Source organism: Aotus nancymaae, unplaced genomic scaffold, assembly GCF_030222135.1.
Source record: "Aotus nancymaae isolate 86718 unplaced genomic scaffold, 86718_ANA_hifiasm-v0.15.2.pri h1tg000008l, whole genome shotgun sequence".
Classification (NCBI taxonomy): domain Eukaryota; kingdom Metazoa; phylum Chordata; class Mammalia; order Primates; family Aotidae; genus Aotus; species Aotus nancymaae.
Genome location: NW_026988419.1, coordinates 24,804,553 through 24,822,454, shown reverse-complemented (window position 1 = coordinate 24,822,454; position 17,902 = coordinate 24,804,553). Strand labels below are relative to the sequence as shown.

At 36.1% G+C, this 17,902-nt stretch overlaps 1 protein-coding gene across 1 annotated transcript in view; it reads left to right on the top strand.

The window, feature by feature from the left end:
• PTH2R (parathyroid hormone 2 receptor) overlaps nucleotides 1-17,902 on the top strand; it is a 105,003-nt gene that overhangs the window by 43,691 nt on the left and 43,410 nt on the right. The window contains exons 3-7 of the mRNA XM_012446226.2: nucleotides 4,717-4,827; nucleotides 4,941-5,062; nucleotides 10,754-10,851; nucleotides 11,727-11,916; nucleotides 13,123-13,276. Coding sequence (XP_012301649.1) covers nucleotides 4,717-4,827; nucleotides 4,941-5,062; nucleotides 10,754-10,851; nucleotides 11,727-11,916; nucleotides 13,123-13,276 — 675 coding nt within the window. The remainder of the gene's footprint in view (nucleotides 1-4,716; nucleotides 4,828-4,940; nucleotides 5,063-10,753; nucleotides 10,852-11,726; nucleotides 11,917-13,122; nucleotides 13,277-17,902) is intronic.

The window sequence follows — 17,902 nt, the reverse complement described above, 5'->3', positions numbered from 1 at the left end:
GTGCCTTGGGGTTGCTCTTTTTGAGGAATATCTTTGTAGTGTTCTCTGTATTTCCTGGATTTGAATGTTGGCCTGCCTTGTTAGGTTGGGGAAGTTCTCTTGGATAATATCCTGAAGAGTGTTTTCCAGGTTGGATTCATTCTCCCTGTCACATTCAGGTATGCCGATCAAGCGTAGATTAGGTCTTTTCACATAATCCCATATTTCTTGGAGGCTTTGTTCATTTCTTTTCATACTTTTTTCTCTAATATTGGCTTCTTGTTTTATTTCATTGATTTGAGCTTCTATCTCTGATATCCTTTCTTCTGCTTATTTGATTCAGCTGTTGAAACTTGTGCATGCTTCATGAAGTTCTTGTGCTGCGTTTTTCAGCTCCATCAAGTCATTTATGTTCTTCTCTAAGCTGGTTATTCTAGTTAGCATTTTGTCTAACCTTTTTCAATGTTCTTCGTTTCTTTGCATTGGGTTAGAACATGGTCTTTTAACTCAGAGAAGTTTGTTATTATCCACCTTCTGAAGCCTGCTTCTGTCAATTCATCACACTCATTTTCTGTCTTGTTTTGTTCCCATGAGGGTGAGGAGTTGTGATCCCTGGGAGGGGAAAAAGTGTTCTGATCTTTGATGTTTTCATCCTTTCTATGCTGTTTTTTTCCCATCTTTGTCGATTTATCTTCCTTCGATCTTTGAAGTTGGTGATTTCGGGATAAATATCTGAGTGGATGTCATTTCTGTTGCAGTTGGAGCTATATCTTTTTCAGCCTGTAGAGGCACTGCTGGGCTGCCTCAGATTCAGTCAGGTTGCTGGGTAGACGATCTTCCCCTGGGGTTTGTTTGCAGTTGAAATTAGCCCCACCTTCCCAATGGCATCTCTCCTTCCCTGAGCTCAATCTGCCTGATTGGGGTCATATTCTTGTATTCACTGCCAAGCTCTCTGGCATGTGGTCTTCAGTTTGGGTTTTGTGTGTGTGGTGGGGGAGGGGACCTGCCAGGCCTTATGACCTGTTTCCCTGCTTTCAACTCTGCCTGTTTCTGTGGGATGGGTTGTTCCATCCTGCTGGCGCTAGTCCAAACTCCCACCCAGGTCCCACTGACAACTTACGGCACAAGGGGGGAGTGCTTGCTCAGATTTGCATTGACAATCCACAGTGCCCCTCAGTCTGGTGGGGCTCTCGTGGACCGTGGGTTGCAGGAGGGATGAGGTAAGCGCAGGATCAAAATTGGAACACTGAGGGGGTGAAGTCCCTGGACCCTCTGAGCTGGCTGCATGTTACAGGTGGGGACACACCCCACCCTGTCTTGGTTCGTTCTCCCTGGGTGGCTCTTGCCCTGCTTTGGCTCCCTCTCTGGGCTACTTTCAGAGTTCTTCCAGTCCCCCTAAAATGAACTTGGCACCTCACTTGGAATCATGAAGTCCTCTAGCCCTCTGCGTCTCATTTGCTGGGAGCTGCATTCTGGTGTTGCCTCCTCTTGGCCATCTTGGCACTGCCCCTCAAAAACTCTCTTTGCTATGTGAGGTTCATGGCTTCTTCAATTTTTTTTTGACTTTTTGTGAATATTTACTATTCTCTTTGTCAAAGAGCAACCAGAAAAATAAGCATGATCTACAGAAATATTTTGGAGGAGTGTCTGTTCTCTAAAGTTTGGGCAGTATGTCCATGTGTGTACATGTGTGAGATGGTATCTTGTAGGGAACTAGAAAACTGTCCCTTTTAGAGCATGAATAAAAAAATTTCCATAGCAGTTTTAAAACTATGTAATTATAGAATAAATGGGCCATTGGCTTTTGCTAGAAAATAGCACATGACATGGCAGCATACATTCTGGAGGGAAATCTAGTTACCAAGAAACAAGAAGGTGTGTTCAGGTCCGATTTATGTAGATTATACAATAGATACTGGGCACATATCGACTGGACAGTCCAGATATATAAAGACATGTGACTTGTTAATGAAAAGGCGAATTGAAAGATATCAAGATGTAGTGTTTAGGGCAAAGTTGTTGGGAGAGGTGGAATCATTACATTCTGTATATGAGAAGGAAAACAACAAAGCAGATAATGGTGGAAAGAGAGACAGGTGGAACTGTGCACCAGAAGCAGGCACCAGTGGAATGGGTTCCTGCCTTGCCCATGATATGTAAAACTCTGGCTTTTATTATGTGAGCAAAGCAAGGCTTTTTCTATGAAAATGTTCTTGGAAAGAAATTTTCTTTTATTATTGCTTTGGCAATGCACATAGCAAATCAAGTATTTGTTTCTGTGTGATATGGTGGACACTAATAAGTTAATTTCAGGTTCATAACTGAATTTTTTTTCTGTAGAGATCAGTGTTTCTGTGAGGTTCTATTATGCTGACTGTTCAAAACTGCACAAACAACTTGACAACATGAACATTAGCCAAAACAATAATCCTCAGCACAGTTAGTGTAACTGGCAACTAAAAAATTGAGAGAGCTATAATGGGTAGTACTTGTGATGGCAGAATGATGGCTCTCCCAGGAAGTCCATGCCCTAATACCTGCTGTTATGCCTGTGTATGTTGTGCCACATGGCAGAAGGGACTTTGCCGATAGAATTAAGGTTATGGACCTTAAAATGGGGGAGCTTATTCTGGATTATCTGGGTGGGTTCCATGTGATCATATGGGCCTTTTAAAGTGGAAGAGGAAGGCAAAAGAATCAGAGTTGCAGCAGAAAATGAGAGAGGAGGAGACATTAAAAATGTGAGAATGACTCAATCTGCCTTGATCACTTTGAAGATGGGAGAAGGGGGCCATGAGCCAAGGAAAGCAAGTAGGTTCTGGACATTGGAAACAGTTCTCAGCTGACAGCTGACAGCAAGGAAATAGGAACCTTGGTTCTATGTCTGCAAGGAGTTGAATTCTCCCAACCACCCAAATGAGCCAGGAAACAGATACTCCCTCAGAGCCTCCAGAGAGGAATACAGCCCTGCCCAGCCCTTGATTTTGGTCTCACGGGTCTACAAGCAGAGAAACAGCTGAGCCCAGCAGACTTCTGACCTACAGAAATAGTGAGAAAACAAATTTCTGTCCTTTTAAGCTGTGAAGTTTGTGGCAATTTGTTACAGTAGTGATAGAAAACTAATACAGTAGTCATTGAAGGTATCTCTTTTTGGGAAGTTGGGGTATAATTTGGCTGAGAGGCTGTCTTCTTGGAAGTTTAGTTCATCACTAACTGAAAGGAGTCCTGAAGAGCACAGAGAACTGTCACTGAATATTTGGTAATCCTCCACCAAGTGCCAGGTGCATTTTAGGAACGTGGCTAACGCTTGAGACAAAACAGACAAAAATCTCTACCTTCAGGTTTCTTAAATCCTGTGACTTAGGAATGATAAAATAACACCCAGTATTGGTAGGAAATGAGAACTCAGGTGAAAAATACAGCAGGAAAAGGTATAAGGAACATTTTGGGATGCAATTTTAGATGAGAGTGTTTACTCGGAAATTGACATTTGACTAAAAATATGAAGGAGGTAAGGGAATAAGCCTGTCTGAGGGAGAGGGCAGATCTTATGGACACCTCAGGCATTATAAAAACTTACGTTTTGAGATGGGGAGCTTTTGGAGGATTTGGGGTGATTGTGTCAAAAATAAAGAAAAGGAGGTGTGAAGTAGATTCACTGTGCACTAGTTACCAACTTGTCTAAGTCCAGCGAGGCAGAATACTAGTGTGCAAGTTATATGAAACGGGTTGATTACCCACAGGTAGGCAGCAAGGAACAACAGAAGCCTAGGAGTCATTGGCAACTGGTCCCCCACGGCTCGGGAAATCTGCCTGGACTGGATGGAATCTCAGCTGCTCATGAACTGCATACACCACAGCGGAGGGACCCCATCAAACAGCCCAACCCTGATTATATACCTCAGGGAGCACACGGTGCACTGGGCTAATGTCTGGAGACATCCTGTTTCTGAGAGGGTCTGGAACAGAGCCTGGACTGTTCCAGACAGTTCTCCAGCCCTTATCTCAGCATGTTGTGTTTACAGCACATTCTATAGTTATTCTTGAGAACTACAAGAAAGAGGGGCAGGGAGAATGGGTTCTTCGATGCCACCCAGAAAATTGTCCTGCAGAAAGAAATGTTGGAATCAGGAGAACCAGTCATAGGCTGTCGCACTCAGAAGTGGTTTGGACTATCATGGTAGCAGTGGAGGTTGTGAGAAGTGATGAAGTTCTGAATTCATCTTGAGATGAGTAGAGTTTATAAGAATTTTGTTTGAGATGAATGTTAGACTCAAGGAAATTGCTAAAAGTATTGGCAAAAAGAGAAACTTGAGTTTGGGGCTTACCAGTGAAGGGCACTGTTTCAGGTGTTATGTTCTTTAAAGACAGTTTTCAAGAATTGAGTGTAAAAATGTAGCTACAACTATGGTGGTCAGAAGAACTTGACTACAGAAGCTGTTCACAATGATTTCCAATATTTCTTATAAATTAATTGCTACAGCTATCATAACTAGTATGCTGGAATAATTTGAATATTTTTAATGTGTGCAAAGCAAATGTTCCTATGAATGGACCTTTGATGAAGCCACAGAGACGAATTTTGGGACATTTGCATCGTATCTATCCTATCTAGTTTCTAAAACTACCAATTTGTTTTAATTTTGCTATAGGCAATGACCTGAAATTTTGCATTTTGAATGCGTTTGTTCTCTGGTTCCACCTACATTTTTGTTGAATTTTTTTTTTCTTCATTAGAAGGTAATTGTTTCCCTGAATGGGATGGACTCATTTGTTGGCCCAGAGGAACAGTGGGGAAAATATCGGCTGTTCCATGTCCTCCTTATATTTATGACTTCAACCATAAAGGTATTGACTTTTTCTGAAATGATTAATTTGAAACAAACATTTACTTGTCATTGTTTTTTGATAATTGATTCTAAGGGAACTGAGTGATCTCAGCACCTTTCATGTCTTTACAGGAGTTGCTTTCCGACACTGTAACCCCAATGGAACATGGGATTTTATGCACAGCTTAAATAAAACATATGCCAATTATTCAGACTGCCTTCGTTTTCTGCAGCCAGATATCAGCATAGGAAAGGTAATGGAATTTTTCTATTTGTGAACTCCTAAGGGAAAGCAGAATAATGTTTTAATGCAATTCTTGATTGCCAACTATTATATATAAAAACCCTCTTATTCCATGACACAGGGATCATAAAAGATAAAAGCAAAGTTGCAATCTTTTCAGATGTGTATCGATCATTCTGGTATTTTCTATAACCTAGAGCTACCTGGCTGAGATACATCCATCCATGCTTATAAATATACCTGTGTATGTGTTATGTGTGTTATGTTACATTATGTTATGTTTACATTACATTATATTATGCTATATTACATATAAAAATCCCAGTAGGTAGTTAGCAACATGATTCATTATTTCTTCTTGGTTACCTGTGAATGGCTACATCTCATCTGTATATTCCAGAAGGATCTTTGCATATTAGAGGATATTTTCCACCTCATAAGATTTGCCAGTAGGTGATTTCATTAGAATATAAAAGACTAGAGTTGTAAGATTAAAGAGGAGCAAGGGGCATCATATAAATCTTCCAGTATAATATATTAATTTCACAGATGTGAGTCAACTGAGAACTGGAGATTAGGTATTGGTCAAAGTGACATAGCTTGGTGATAACAGGGTTTAAAGCAGGGCCCTTATGTCCTAATTTCACATCAGTGCTGTTTCCAATATAGAAATCATATGTAAACTTTGAGATATTGTAGAGAGTGACTTTTAAGTTATAAAAGTTGGTTTAAAAGTCATGTTTAAATTGATATCACTTAGACCTCATGAGTAAAAATGCATGATGATATATGCATATGATGCTAAGGGTTAACGTGATAAATTGTGTGTAAATTATCTTTATGTAGACCCTGAGAATAATCTATCATACATAAACTTTTCAAACTTTTGACTTACTTCTTTAGGTCTGGTAATGTTTTGGAGAGGTAGAGAGGGAGAACAGCAGCAAGAGAAGTAGTGAGTTGAAGGTTTCTTTCTTTGATTTTGCATTAATAGAACTTCCTTTCTTAACTTTCTACCTTAATGAGCTCTTTAGGAATTGGTTAAAAGACTTTCAGTTTTGCATTTAATTGTTGAAGAGCTTCTTAGATAAAATAAGTCAAGATGAGGGGATTGGTAGGTACTCTACAGTGGAACTAATGTCAGCATTCAGTTTGGATAAAATGCTTCAAAATAATTTCAATCTCATTGATAGAAATAAATATTCACTAATACTTAGTGTACTCTGTGGTTATCTTTATTTTTGTATTACATGATGTAAAATGCAAACCTTTCAGAATTGTTAAGTGGCCATTAAATTAAACCATGGTTTAATTTATACTGAACTCTAATCTTATAACCATTTTCTGTGATTACTGTGTATTTTAAGAATAAAAATAACTAAAGATGGTTGGTGGCCATACTCAAGATATGCACTAGTTTATGTACAATGATTTAAAAGTTAATAGAAAATTTGAAGAATTGTGTTAAAATAATTTAATTTTATCTCCTTAATTAAAAACACAAAGAACATTTTCTATTGTTGGCAATCTTTAAGTAATAATTTGGGAAAACCCAAGAAAACAAAGTATCTTTAATAAGAAAGCTAGATATATCCTGAAGTTTTGAAACACTGTAAGGCAAAATGATATTACTTATTTATGAGATATAAATTGATAATATTTAATAAAGTTTTTTAATAAGGAAGGAAAAGCAAAAAAACTAAAAAAGTATACATTTAGAATAAACACCTCATTTTTATTGGGAAAACAAGACCAAGATATTTTTGAGCACCTTTTTTTTTCTCTAAATTTTTATATAATTAGCTTGGCAAAATGAGGTAATGATTTTAGTTAAAAAAAAAAGGAAGAAATTCTACTGATAGGTGATAAGATTATTAAATTTTTTTAGAGTGTGATATTTAAAACAGTAGCATTCTATAGAAACTACCATAAAATACATCTGCTGTCCAAAGGCTGGATGTACTTTTGGAAAGCAATTTAGCAGTATATATTTAAAAACTTCAAAGGGATCATATTCTTTGATTTTATGAATTTACTTCTAAAATCAAGCATAAGGATTTAGAATGGGGGAACTGAATGGGAAAAAATGTTCATTGAACAAATTATTATAGTGAATATTTCAACAAGTTTAAATTTCTTTTCTTTTTTTTTTTTATAGAGATGGGGTGTCACCATGTTGGCCTGGCTGGTCTCGAACTCCTGACCTCAGATGATTCACCCATCTCGGCCTCCCAAAGTGCTGGGATTACAGGTGTGAGCCACTGTGCCCGGCCAATCAAAGGAGAGTTTTGGTTATAGATATGCCAAAATTTTTTGAAGTCTTTCTTTCTTTCTCTCTCTTTCTTTCTTTCTTTCTTTCTTTCTTTCTTTCTTTCTTTCTTTCTTTCTTTCTTTCTTTCTTTCTTTCTTTCTTTCTTTCTTTTAATGAGAGAAAGAAAGAAAGAGAAAGAAAAAGGGGGAGAGAGAACAGGATTCTTGCTCTATTGCCCAGGCTGGAATGCAATCTAAAAATAGATATTAAAAACTTCTTTTATGCCAATAATTGTGCTTAACAACGGAGACAGGAAGGAATAAGGGAAGAAAATAACAAACAAACAGCCAACCAATATTTCATTTAAGTCTGTGAAATGCTATGCAAATGCTGAAGAGTGATTTACTTCCAATTATGTAGTCACTTTCAAAATAAGTGTAATATGATACTGAGAAAAATGTATGTTCTGTGGACCTGGGGTGGAGAATTCTATAAATATTCTATATATAAATTTTATCAATATATATAAATATTTATATATATATAAATAAATATATTTGTATATATATTTGTATATATAAATATTCTTATATATATAAATAAATACATATATATAAAAATTCTATTAATATGCACTGTTTACTTATTCCAGGTCTAAGTTCAAATCATAGATGTCCCTATTAATTTTCTATGTCGAGTTTAAATTTCTAATAGAGACTGGTTAAATAAGCTCAAATATATGTATATAAATTTTATAAAGAGTTTGCAGCCTTGAGCAATTATTTTGTCACACAAAAAAGTTCAGAAATAAACTTGTATATAAATTGAGATGCAGATGCTTAAAATAATAGGCAATGCTTTACAGAAATAGAATGAAACGAAGTGCATGAAGTGCTAGCTGGACATGGTGGCCTGTGTCTGTAGTTGCAGCTACTTGGGAGGCTAGGATGGGAGGATCTCTTGAACCAAGAGTTCAAGATCAGCCTGGGCAACATAGGGAGATGCCATCTCTTAAAATAATAACAACAATGACTTCAAGAAATATGTGAAGTACATTAAATACTAACAGTGTTTTTTTCTGATTAGTTAGAATTTATAAGATTTTTTCCCTCCTCTCTTTTATATTTTAAACACTATTCAGATATTTTCTATAAAATGTTTTACTATTATATTAGGCAAAAATAATAAGTAGTAAATAATATTTTTTTAAAAATAACAAGAGGCAAAATCTTCTGCTTCCAGTCATATTGTACACAGTTGCAACAAGAATAAGTTGGGTAAGATGAAAAATCAGTAATTTGTAAAAATGAGTTGAGGATGCCAAGAAATCTAAATGAACTAAATTCCAGAAATGGCAAGCCCTTCCTATGAGAGAAGAGACCCATGGCTGCGTGTGTCCCTAGGACCACAGTAGAAGGGGAGACACCAGGCCATTGAAGGGGATAAAGAGAAAAGAGACGGGGCTGGGCACGGTGGCTCATGCCTGTAATCCCAGCACTTTGGGAGGCCGAGGCGGGTGGATCACGAGGTCGAGAGATCGAGACCATCCTGGTCGACATGGTGAAACTCTGTCTCTACTAAAAATACAAAAAATCAGCTGGACACGGTGGCGCATGCCTGTAATCCCAGCTATGCAGGAGGCTGAGGCAGGAGAATTGCCTGAACCCAGGAGGCGGAGGTTGCGGTGAGCCGAGATCGGGCCATTGCACTCCAGCCTGGGTAACAAGAGCGAAACTCCGTCTCAGAAAAAAAAAAAAAAAAAAAAAAAAAGAGAAAAGAGACAAGCTTTTATACCAACTTTTAGCAGACAAGGGCTGGCATAAGGGCTTAGAATCCCAAGGAGTAAGCCCTAGTCTCAGTGAGCTATGATCCACCTGGTAATTCTTTGCCATGGGAACTTCACCAAGTGCATGGAGGAAGTATGCCAAAGGCTGGGGCAGGTAGAGGGCTCAGAGAAATCCCTTGAGTTGTGCACAGGGCTCTCACAGTGAAAGGCAGCAGTTGGCTGAAGGCATGGATCAGGACAAAGGAACTGAGAAGCATCCCTTGAGGCACATAGGGCCCTCACTAATTGCGTGACTGATGCAGCCCACAGGCCAGAAGAAGGGCAGGGAAGCTGAGAGAAATCCCCTAAAGATGCACAATTCTCACTGAGTGTAAGGCAGTGGCCAATCGCAAGTCCAGGCCTCTGGAACTTCTGACTAATCGCCTTCAAGTTGGGGTTCCCATGAACACTTCTTTAGGCTTGATTAATTTGCTAGAGGAGCTCACAAAACTCAGGGAAACACTTAGGTTTACCATGTATTATTATAAAGGATATTTTAAAGGATACAAATAAGCAGCCAGGTAAAGAGACATACAGGGTGAAGTCTGGAAGAGTCTCAAGTGAAGGAACTTCTGTTCCGGTGGAGTTGGGGTGCCCCACCCTTCTGGTAGATGGATGAGTTCTTGTTCACCTTCCTGTAAGCCTCCATAAGTTCAGCTGTCTAGCAGCTCTCCATATCCCATTTTCTTGGCCCTTTTATGGAGACTTCATTGGGCTGGCCTGATTGAAACATGGAAAGTCCTTGCTGGGTTCCGCATTTAGTCTATTAGTATTAGATCATATCCTTTTTGTCCAGTCACATTTCTACACCATTGTCCAATCTTAAAAGGTCACATACTGTATAATTCTTATGTGACATTTATGAAATGACAAAATTATAGAGATGGAAAACAGATTAAGGGTTGTCAGGTGTTTAGGATGGTGGAGAGGAAGAGGTGTCACAATAAAGAGGCTGAACAAGGGAGAACTTTGTGATGGTGAAATTGTTCTGTACTTGATTACAGTAATGGTTACAAAAATGTATATATGATAAAATGACATAGAACTATAAATATGCACATTGCATCAAGGTTAGATTTCTGGTTCTGATATTTTAGTATAATTGAGTAAGATATAAGCTTTGGAGAATACTGGGTGAAGGGAACCTGGGCTTTCTTACAATATTTTCTACTTCTTTTTAATCTATAATTATTTTAAAATAAAATAATTGAAAAGGAATGAACCATTTATACATGTAACAATATTGATGGATATAAAAAAGAGTATGTTGACAAAAAGAGTATGCTGTATTATGTAATTCTAAGAAGTCTAAGAATAGTCAAGAAGTACATGAAGTGTGTGAACAGAGAAAGCTAATTTGTGGTGACAGATATTGGAACAGTGGTTTTCTGGGGGTGGATGGTGGGTGTTTTTTTTTTTTGGCTAGCAAGGGGCACAAATGAACTTGGTTTGTCAAAACCTATCAAAATACTCACTCCAGATCTCTATATTTTATTGCATGCAAATTACAGATCAAAAAAGTTAAAGAGGATTAGAAATAGTATTCCAAAAATGACGTGGTATTTCTTTGCCAGTTTATTGGTAAAATAGTCCCATATCATACATGAGTATCTCTTCCCTTCCAGCAAGAATTCTTTGAACGCCTGTATGTAATGTACACTGTTGGCTATTCCATCTCCTTTGGTTCCTTGGCTGTGGCTATTCTCATTATTGGTTACTTCAGGTGAGTGATGCCCATCACTTTCTCCATGAAGGGACACATTCTGTTTCCTAGTCAGAGAAGACATAGAGGTCTCACAATATTTTCCTCAAATGCATGTTTTTGAATTCAGCCTAATGTTATTATATTATTTGACAATTAATTTTACATGACAAATTCAGAGTTCTTTGTTTAAAAACTTAAAGCATCAAAGTAGTATTAAACCTCTAAACCAATAAGTTTGTATTGCAGTATATTTGTTGCAAAGTGGGACGGCATCGAGTTAAATGAGTTCCCAAGTGATTTTGGTGCCACTGGACAAAAGTTCATCTTAATTAATTCCCAAAATTATCAGATATCAGCACATAAAGAAACAGTATTTATTGATTTTGTTATGTTTTTTTTTTTTATCCACTTTAACGTGTCCAATTCCATTCAGCTTAATCTAAATCATTATAAAATTCTGAGCACCAATTCAGTCGGCCCTCCATATACGGGATTTCACATCCTCTGATTCAACAGACTGTGGATGGAAAATAGTGAGAAAAAAAGTTTGATTATGTTTGTACTGAATATTTACATACTTAATTTTTTTTGTCATTTTTCTCTAAATAATACAGTATAACATGTACTTACATAGTATTCACATTGTATTTGGTTTTATAAGTAATCTAGAGGTGATTTAAAGTAACAAGATGATATGCATAGTTTATATGCAAATACTACACTATATCATATAAGGGACTTGAGTATCTGCAGATTTGGGAATTTGTGTGGAGTCTTGAACCTGTCCCTGCTGGAGGGGAGCAGGCTGACTGGTGGTGGCAGCAGTCGCCCTGGGTGTTTTCCCCCATTTTTGATTTTATCCAAATTTAAATACTGAATATTTCTCTCCATAGACGATTGCATTGCACCAGGAACTATATCCACATGCACTTATTTGTGTCTTTCATGCTGAGAGCTACAAGCATCTTTGTTAAAGATAGAGTAGTCCATGCTCACATAGGGGTAAAGGAGCTGGAGTCCCTAATAGCGCAGGATGACCCACAAAATTCCATTGAAGCACCTTCTGTGGACAAATCACAATTTGTAAGTGTTTTTACCTTTTTCTCTCATTGCTAATTTGTCTAACATTACAAATAGGTATAATTTTATAGTCTACTAAACATACGATACCTTGTTTTTGCTTATCTTATCTCTGAACTAACTAAAATGGATTATCAATTTGTATAGTGATGTATTCTCCCTCACTTCTGTCCTTTCATGTCTAATCAATCAACATTTTATTAAAAGTTCTTGGGTTTTTCCCTCAAAAACATTCTGGAATGGAAACTGCAAAATACACAAGATTTGAATGGTATTTGGTGTATGCACCACAGCAACTGTCATGGCTCCCCACTTTAGAAAGTAAAAAACCCATCAGCAAAACCAGAAGCTTGCAACTTAAAAGCCCATGATATTTAGTCCCTTTATTCAATACCCAAAGACTTATTCCAATATAAAATTTTATGTTACTTGATTCTGCTCTTGAATTGTCCTGGTGGTAGAAAATAGATTCACTCCAGAATTCACTCAATTAGATCATTGAAGCAATATATCTGAAATTAGGCATAGTAGATTGATTGTCTTGTGGTGTGAAATAATACCCTGTCTGGATCTGTGTCTTTGCCCTGCAACTTTATAGTCCCTGCTGATCCTGATTCTGGGCTGGCACTGTGACTTGCTTTTTCCAACAGAAGGAAGTGGAAGTGATAGTGTACCAGTTGAGAGTAGACGTCTAATGAGTGAGCCTAGCTGAGACAAGCCTAGCCCAGATCAGCAGAACTACCCAGCCAATCCACAGATTTATAAGACATATTAAATGTTTATTGTCATAAGTCACTGACTTTGGGGAGCAGCTTGTTTTGCAGGAGTAGTTGCATAAAAAGACCAAAATAAAATAAATTCAAGCTAGAAATATGGATAATAGTCTCTTCTTTATGCTTTTCTATATGTTCCTAATTTTCTGTGAGGGTCGTGTATGATTTTTATAAAAACAAAAAATTGAGAAAAGTAATTTTTTGGGTAACTTCTTAAAGAAAAAACTTATTTTAAAAGTAGAATCAAGTTCATAGTCTTGAAAAATGCTGCACCAAAATAACTGTTTTGGCCTCTCAGCAGTTTTGACTTTCCTTTGTACAGGAGACATATTAGCCTGAAAAAGAAACTGAAGACTTGTTTTTTAGTGGTCTCATTGTTGGCACCCAGTACGTCGAAGAGTTCTAATATGATGCAATTCTGGTTTATTTGTAACAGATCGGGTGCAAGATTGCTGTTGTGATGTTTATTTACTTCTTGGCTACAAACTATTACTGGATCCTGGTGGAAGGTCTCTACTTGCATAGTCTAATCTTTGTGGCTTTCTTTTCGGACACCAAGTACCTGTGGGGCTTCATCTTGATAGGCTGGGGTAAGCATTTATATCTTTGTTCCTTTCAAATTGGAAGATGGATTTCATGACATTCTGTCGTGCCCATCATTCACATCCCTACAACCTGAAACAATCCCTCCCTTCTTATTTTTATCTCCCTTTCTTTTATTGTTCTATTCTTAGACAAAAATAATAAGATCAAGTCTATAATTTTCTCAGTGGTGATGAACTTTTAAAGTTATTTATGGTTAGTGTTCTTAGGCCAGATTTTTGAGAGGATTCTTTGGAGGAAATAAAAGAGAACTCGTTTTAAGCCATATATGTCAACAACTAAATGTCAGCATTCTGCTTTATCAATAATTTCTTAAAATTTTTTGTTTTTAAATTTCTAAGCTGTAATCATATTTTTGATTTGTATTTCTAGGTCATACAATGAGAATGCTAGGAATGAATTTGTAGGACCATCCTGACTGTATTTTTTTTTTTTTTTTTTTTTTTTTGAGACGGAGTTTCACTCTTGTTACCCAGGCTGGAGTGCAATGGCGCAATCTCGGCTCACTGCAACCTCCGCCTCCTGGGTTCAGGCAATTCTCCTGCCTCAGCCTCCTGAGTAGCTGGGATTACAGGCACGCACCACCATGCCCAACTAATTTTTTGTATTTTTAGTAGAGACGGGGTTTCACCATGTTGACCAGGATGGTCTCGATCTCTTGACCTCGTGGTCCACCCGCCTCGGCCTCCCAAAGTGCTGGGATTGCACTGACTGTATTTAACAAATACAAATTACAAACTAATTATGTGGACTTACCATATGCTTTAGAAGGAAAAGTATTCAGCTCTCATTCCATAAATGACTTAGCAGTACAAGGGGGATTATTGGATTAGGCCCTGACTCAACATGACATGGAGACAAGAAATTGCTTGTTAAAAATTAAGGGAAATTAAAACTCACATTGGTTAAAATTGAGAAGAGGTTGGAGATTAACAGTTGCAAATCTAAATTGCTATTTTAATATTTAAATTAGGAGGTGCTCAGCATAGGAAAAAAAATCAGTAAGTAGCTCAAGACTAAATTTAAAGGGTTTTTTTTCTCTCCAAAATCAGAATATTCCTTTGCCTGTTTTGTCTTAATTTTTTTCTTAATAATTGAAATGTGAAGTAAGGAATGCTGAACTTTCTGCTAGCTAATTAACAACCTTTAAGAAGAAAAAAATCAATGTTACTCTTTACGAAATAATCATCAAAATTAAAGTTTTATTTTTGTAGACAGCTCATCTATTTTAAGGCTCTTCCTTATCTCTTTGATTAGCAGTTACTGAAAATAAAAAATATTTTGCTTTTTTAGAATCCTTGGAAATTTTCTTGACAGTTTTTGGTAGTTTGCCTTCCTTCAAATCTAAATTATATCTGTTGGAAAAAGTGTTGATAGAAAATTCAATAATGAATTTAGACATTTGTTTATTTGGGTTATATTTTATTTTTCCCATTTCCTTATTATTGCTCACATTTGTAATAAATTCTTTTTCTTCTCTTTACTTATGTCTTGATAGTTACCTGGTGCAAGCTTCCTTATCAACTCTTTATTTGGGCTTTATTACTCAGTCTGTCTCTCCTTACAGTAAGGAGTTTGTCCCACTGAATCTCAGAAAACACAAATCTTTCTATGAAAAAGAGAATTTAAAGAAAAGCTAAGGTGCCAGTGAGCTTCTATGCAAGTATGGTTTCCTACCTTCTTTTACAGCTTTTATTAACTTGTCCACCAAAGTTTTGGCATAGAGATGACAACTACAGTAGAAATCTTCATTTCATGAAATAGTTTAAGAACATACATGAAAGCAAGTAGAATTTTCATGGAAACCCTCTGTGAAACCATTTTACATGCCATATTTTGCTTACTTAGCCACAAGTCAAAACAGTAATAACTATTCTTTATGGGATTACGGTTCTATAGCTAGTCTATCTTCTGATTCTTTCTTTGCATTTCCATTCTTTTAAAAAATACTCTAGTCTAGGGAATATATAATGAAAATTATAGTAGTATTCTTTTAAGATTCTCTCTCTGCTCCTAAGACACAGCTATCATTGAATGAAGTGTGTATCAAAATCTGTTTGATTTATGGATTGTCTTTTTCTTATCTCAACACTGAGAGACTGATTTAAAAATATTATTTATATATCTGACTCATTTTTCCAAATTCATTTTCTGAATTATCAAAAACATTATATATGCTTTGCAGGATACTTTGCTAGAATAATTAAGTGAGTCCAATTTTATACTTACTTCCAATGATGTTATTTACTGGCTTCATTAGAGCATAGAACTTGCTTAAATTCCTTTGTTTCTCATTTGGACCCAAATGTTATAACTTTAAGCTCTTTTCAGCTAGGTAAATACTCAGAACTCTGTTAGTCACATTGTAGTGATCTGTGGAGTTACAATTACATTGATTGTGATGATCCTTTCCTTTTAAATGTTGTGTTATTTTATTTATTATTACTTACTAGAGATGTGGTCTTGCAATATTGCCCAGGCTGGTCTTGAACCCCTGGCCTCAAGTGATCCTGCTGCCTTGGCTTCCCAAAGTGCTGGGATTACAGGTGTAAGTGACTGTGCACAATCTGATTGTGATGATTCTTAAGAATAAATTGGGAGGAAAGGAAATGACAATCTGAAGAATAGGTGTCATATCTGACCTTTACTAAATTGAAGGCAAATATTTAAAATAACTTTGTACATTTTTTATTATAGAACCAGATTTATATAGAAGTATAGGTGAATACTGGTGATAACTGTTTTCTTTCAACAAAGCACATTGTTAATTTTCCCCAATCCTTGCCTCAGTTTTCCCATAAATAAGATGCTTTATTCTTAGTTCCATTTTATTTCAACTACACATTTTCCTCTATTTTAATTCTATATGTAAAAGGTATGTCTTGTTTTTTAATTTTTACTCAATATGGTAATTTACTTCTATATTGGCAGCCATCCTTAATTTTCAACTGTCAGATGAAACACCACTATATACATATCATCATACAAAAGCACCTATCCTAGTAATACCATGTAGTCATTTCCCTGTTGCCAAGCTTTTACATAGGATATTTTCATATAATGTGTGCCCTGAAAATAATCAGGAGAAGGTCCCATACTCCTGTTTTATTCCCTTTGTAAAATATCTTAATCCAGCAAACATTTTTTGGTCATCCATTTGGCAGTAAGTGTTTAAATACAGAGACATGTGTTAAAGCCTCCCACACAAGATGCATGCACTCTGACTCTTTAGGTTATTTTTTTGTTTTTTTTTTCCTTGTTGTGATCATATGTATTATATTCAACATTTTAAATTTATAAAACCTGTCTTCACAAAACTTATTTATATGGTATTGACATGTCTTATGAAAATAATTCAACTTTCAGTAAATGCGTATGTTGGATAACATTTAAATTTATATTGTTTACTTAATTTAACATTTAAATTTAAAATAATATTTACATGTCAAGTATTTTTGCCTTTATTTCTGTGTTCTAAATTATGTAACAATGTCATATTAAGACTGGTGATCAAAATCCTTGAAGGATCCCAAAGTGGTTTTCTGTTCTTTATTCTTCTATGGTAGTCTCTGTGCTAGTCTTATGCATAAGATTCTCTAAGATGAGGAAAGAAATTTCATGAAGACATAGTGCTTATGTATGATATTTGATATAATTGTCATCTAAAACATAATGTCAACTCAAGCACCATTAATAAATATTGCATAGAACAGCATTCAGGAAGTACCTGATCAGAAGACTATAAAGGAAGCAGAAGTTGCATATCTAAAAATGATAAAATGTTGCAGATCTAAAACTGATGAAAGACAGGCAGACACTTTTTGAAGATAATTAAGATAGAATAGCTGAGGGATCTATGTCTGGCCTTATGGTAGGATCTATGCCAGGCTGTGGTAGGATTTATATCTCACCATCCCACCAGAAGCAACTGTCCCCTTCCCATTACATAGTATCACTTTTATTTATTCTTCATAGCACCAATTCATAACTAAAGGCAACTAAAACAACTAAAGTTGCTTCATGAATTTTGACTCCTTCACTAGAATATAAGTTTTAGAAAACAGGGATATTGTTTATTTGTTCATTATTTGTGTCATTTAGAACAATCTTTGACAAATAAATAGGCACTTAATAAATGATTAGAGAAATGATAGGATTGATGAATAGAGATAGATAAATACAGACAGAGACAGACAGATAGGTAGATAGATGATTGATAGATAGAATATGCAAACTAAACCTAAGAAATAATCAGAATTAGGTAGATCTATTTTGACAAAAATTTCTTACAGCACAGAATTTGAGCAGATTAAAAAAAGAATACTACAGAAAGAAGAAATAAAATTGGAATATAGAGTCGTACAATTCGTTAGTCACATAGGCAGGCTGAACTTAAATTCGGTGAGTTAGATGATCACCAAGGAGAACAAAGACATTATTGTGCATGTCATTATTTTCATCTTTTTCTGAAAATTGTCTTTTTCTAAGCCTATTCCTTTGTTCATTTTGTTGCTAAGAAAGAATATCTAAAAAAATTACAAATGTGTTTTTTAAAAGGTAAAGAATTTAAAATTGTGCTTGATAAAGAATGTTTTTGGCTAGATCAAAATGCT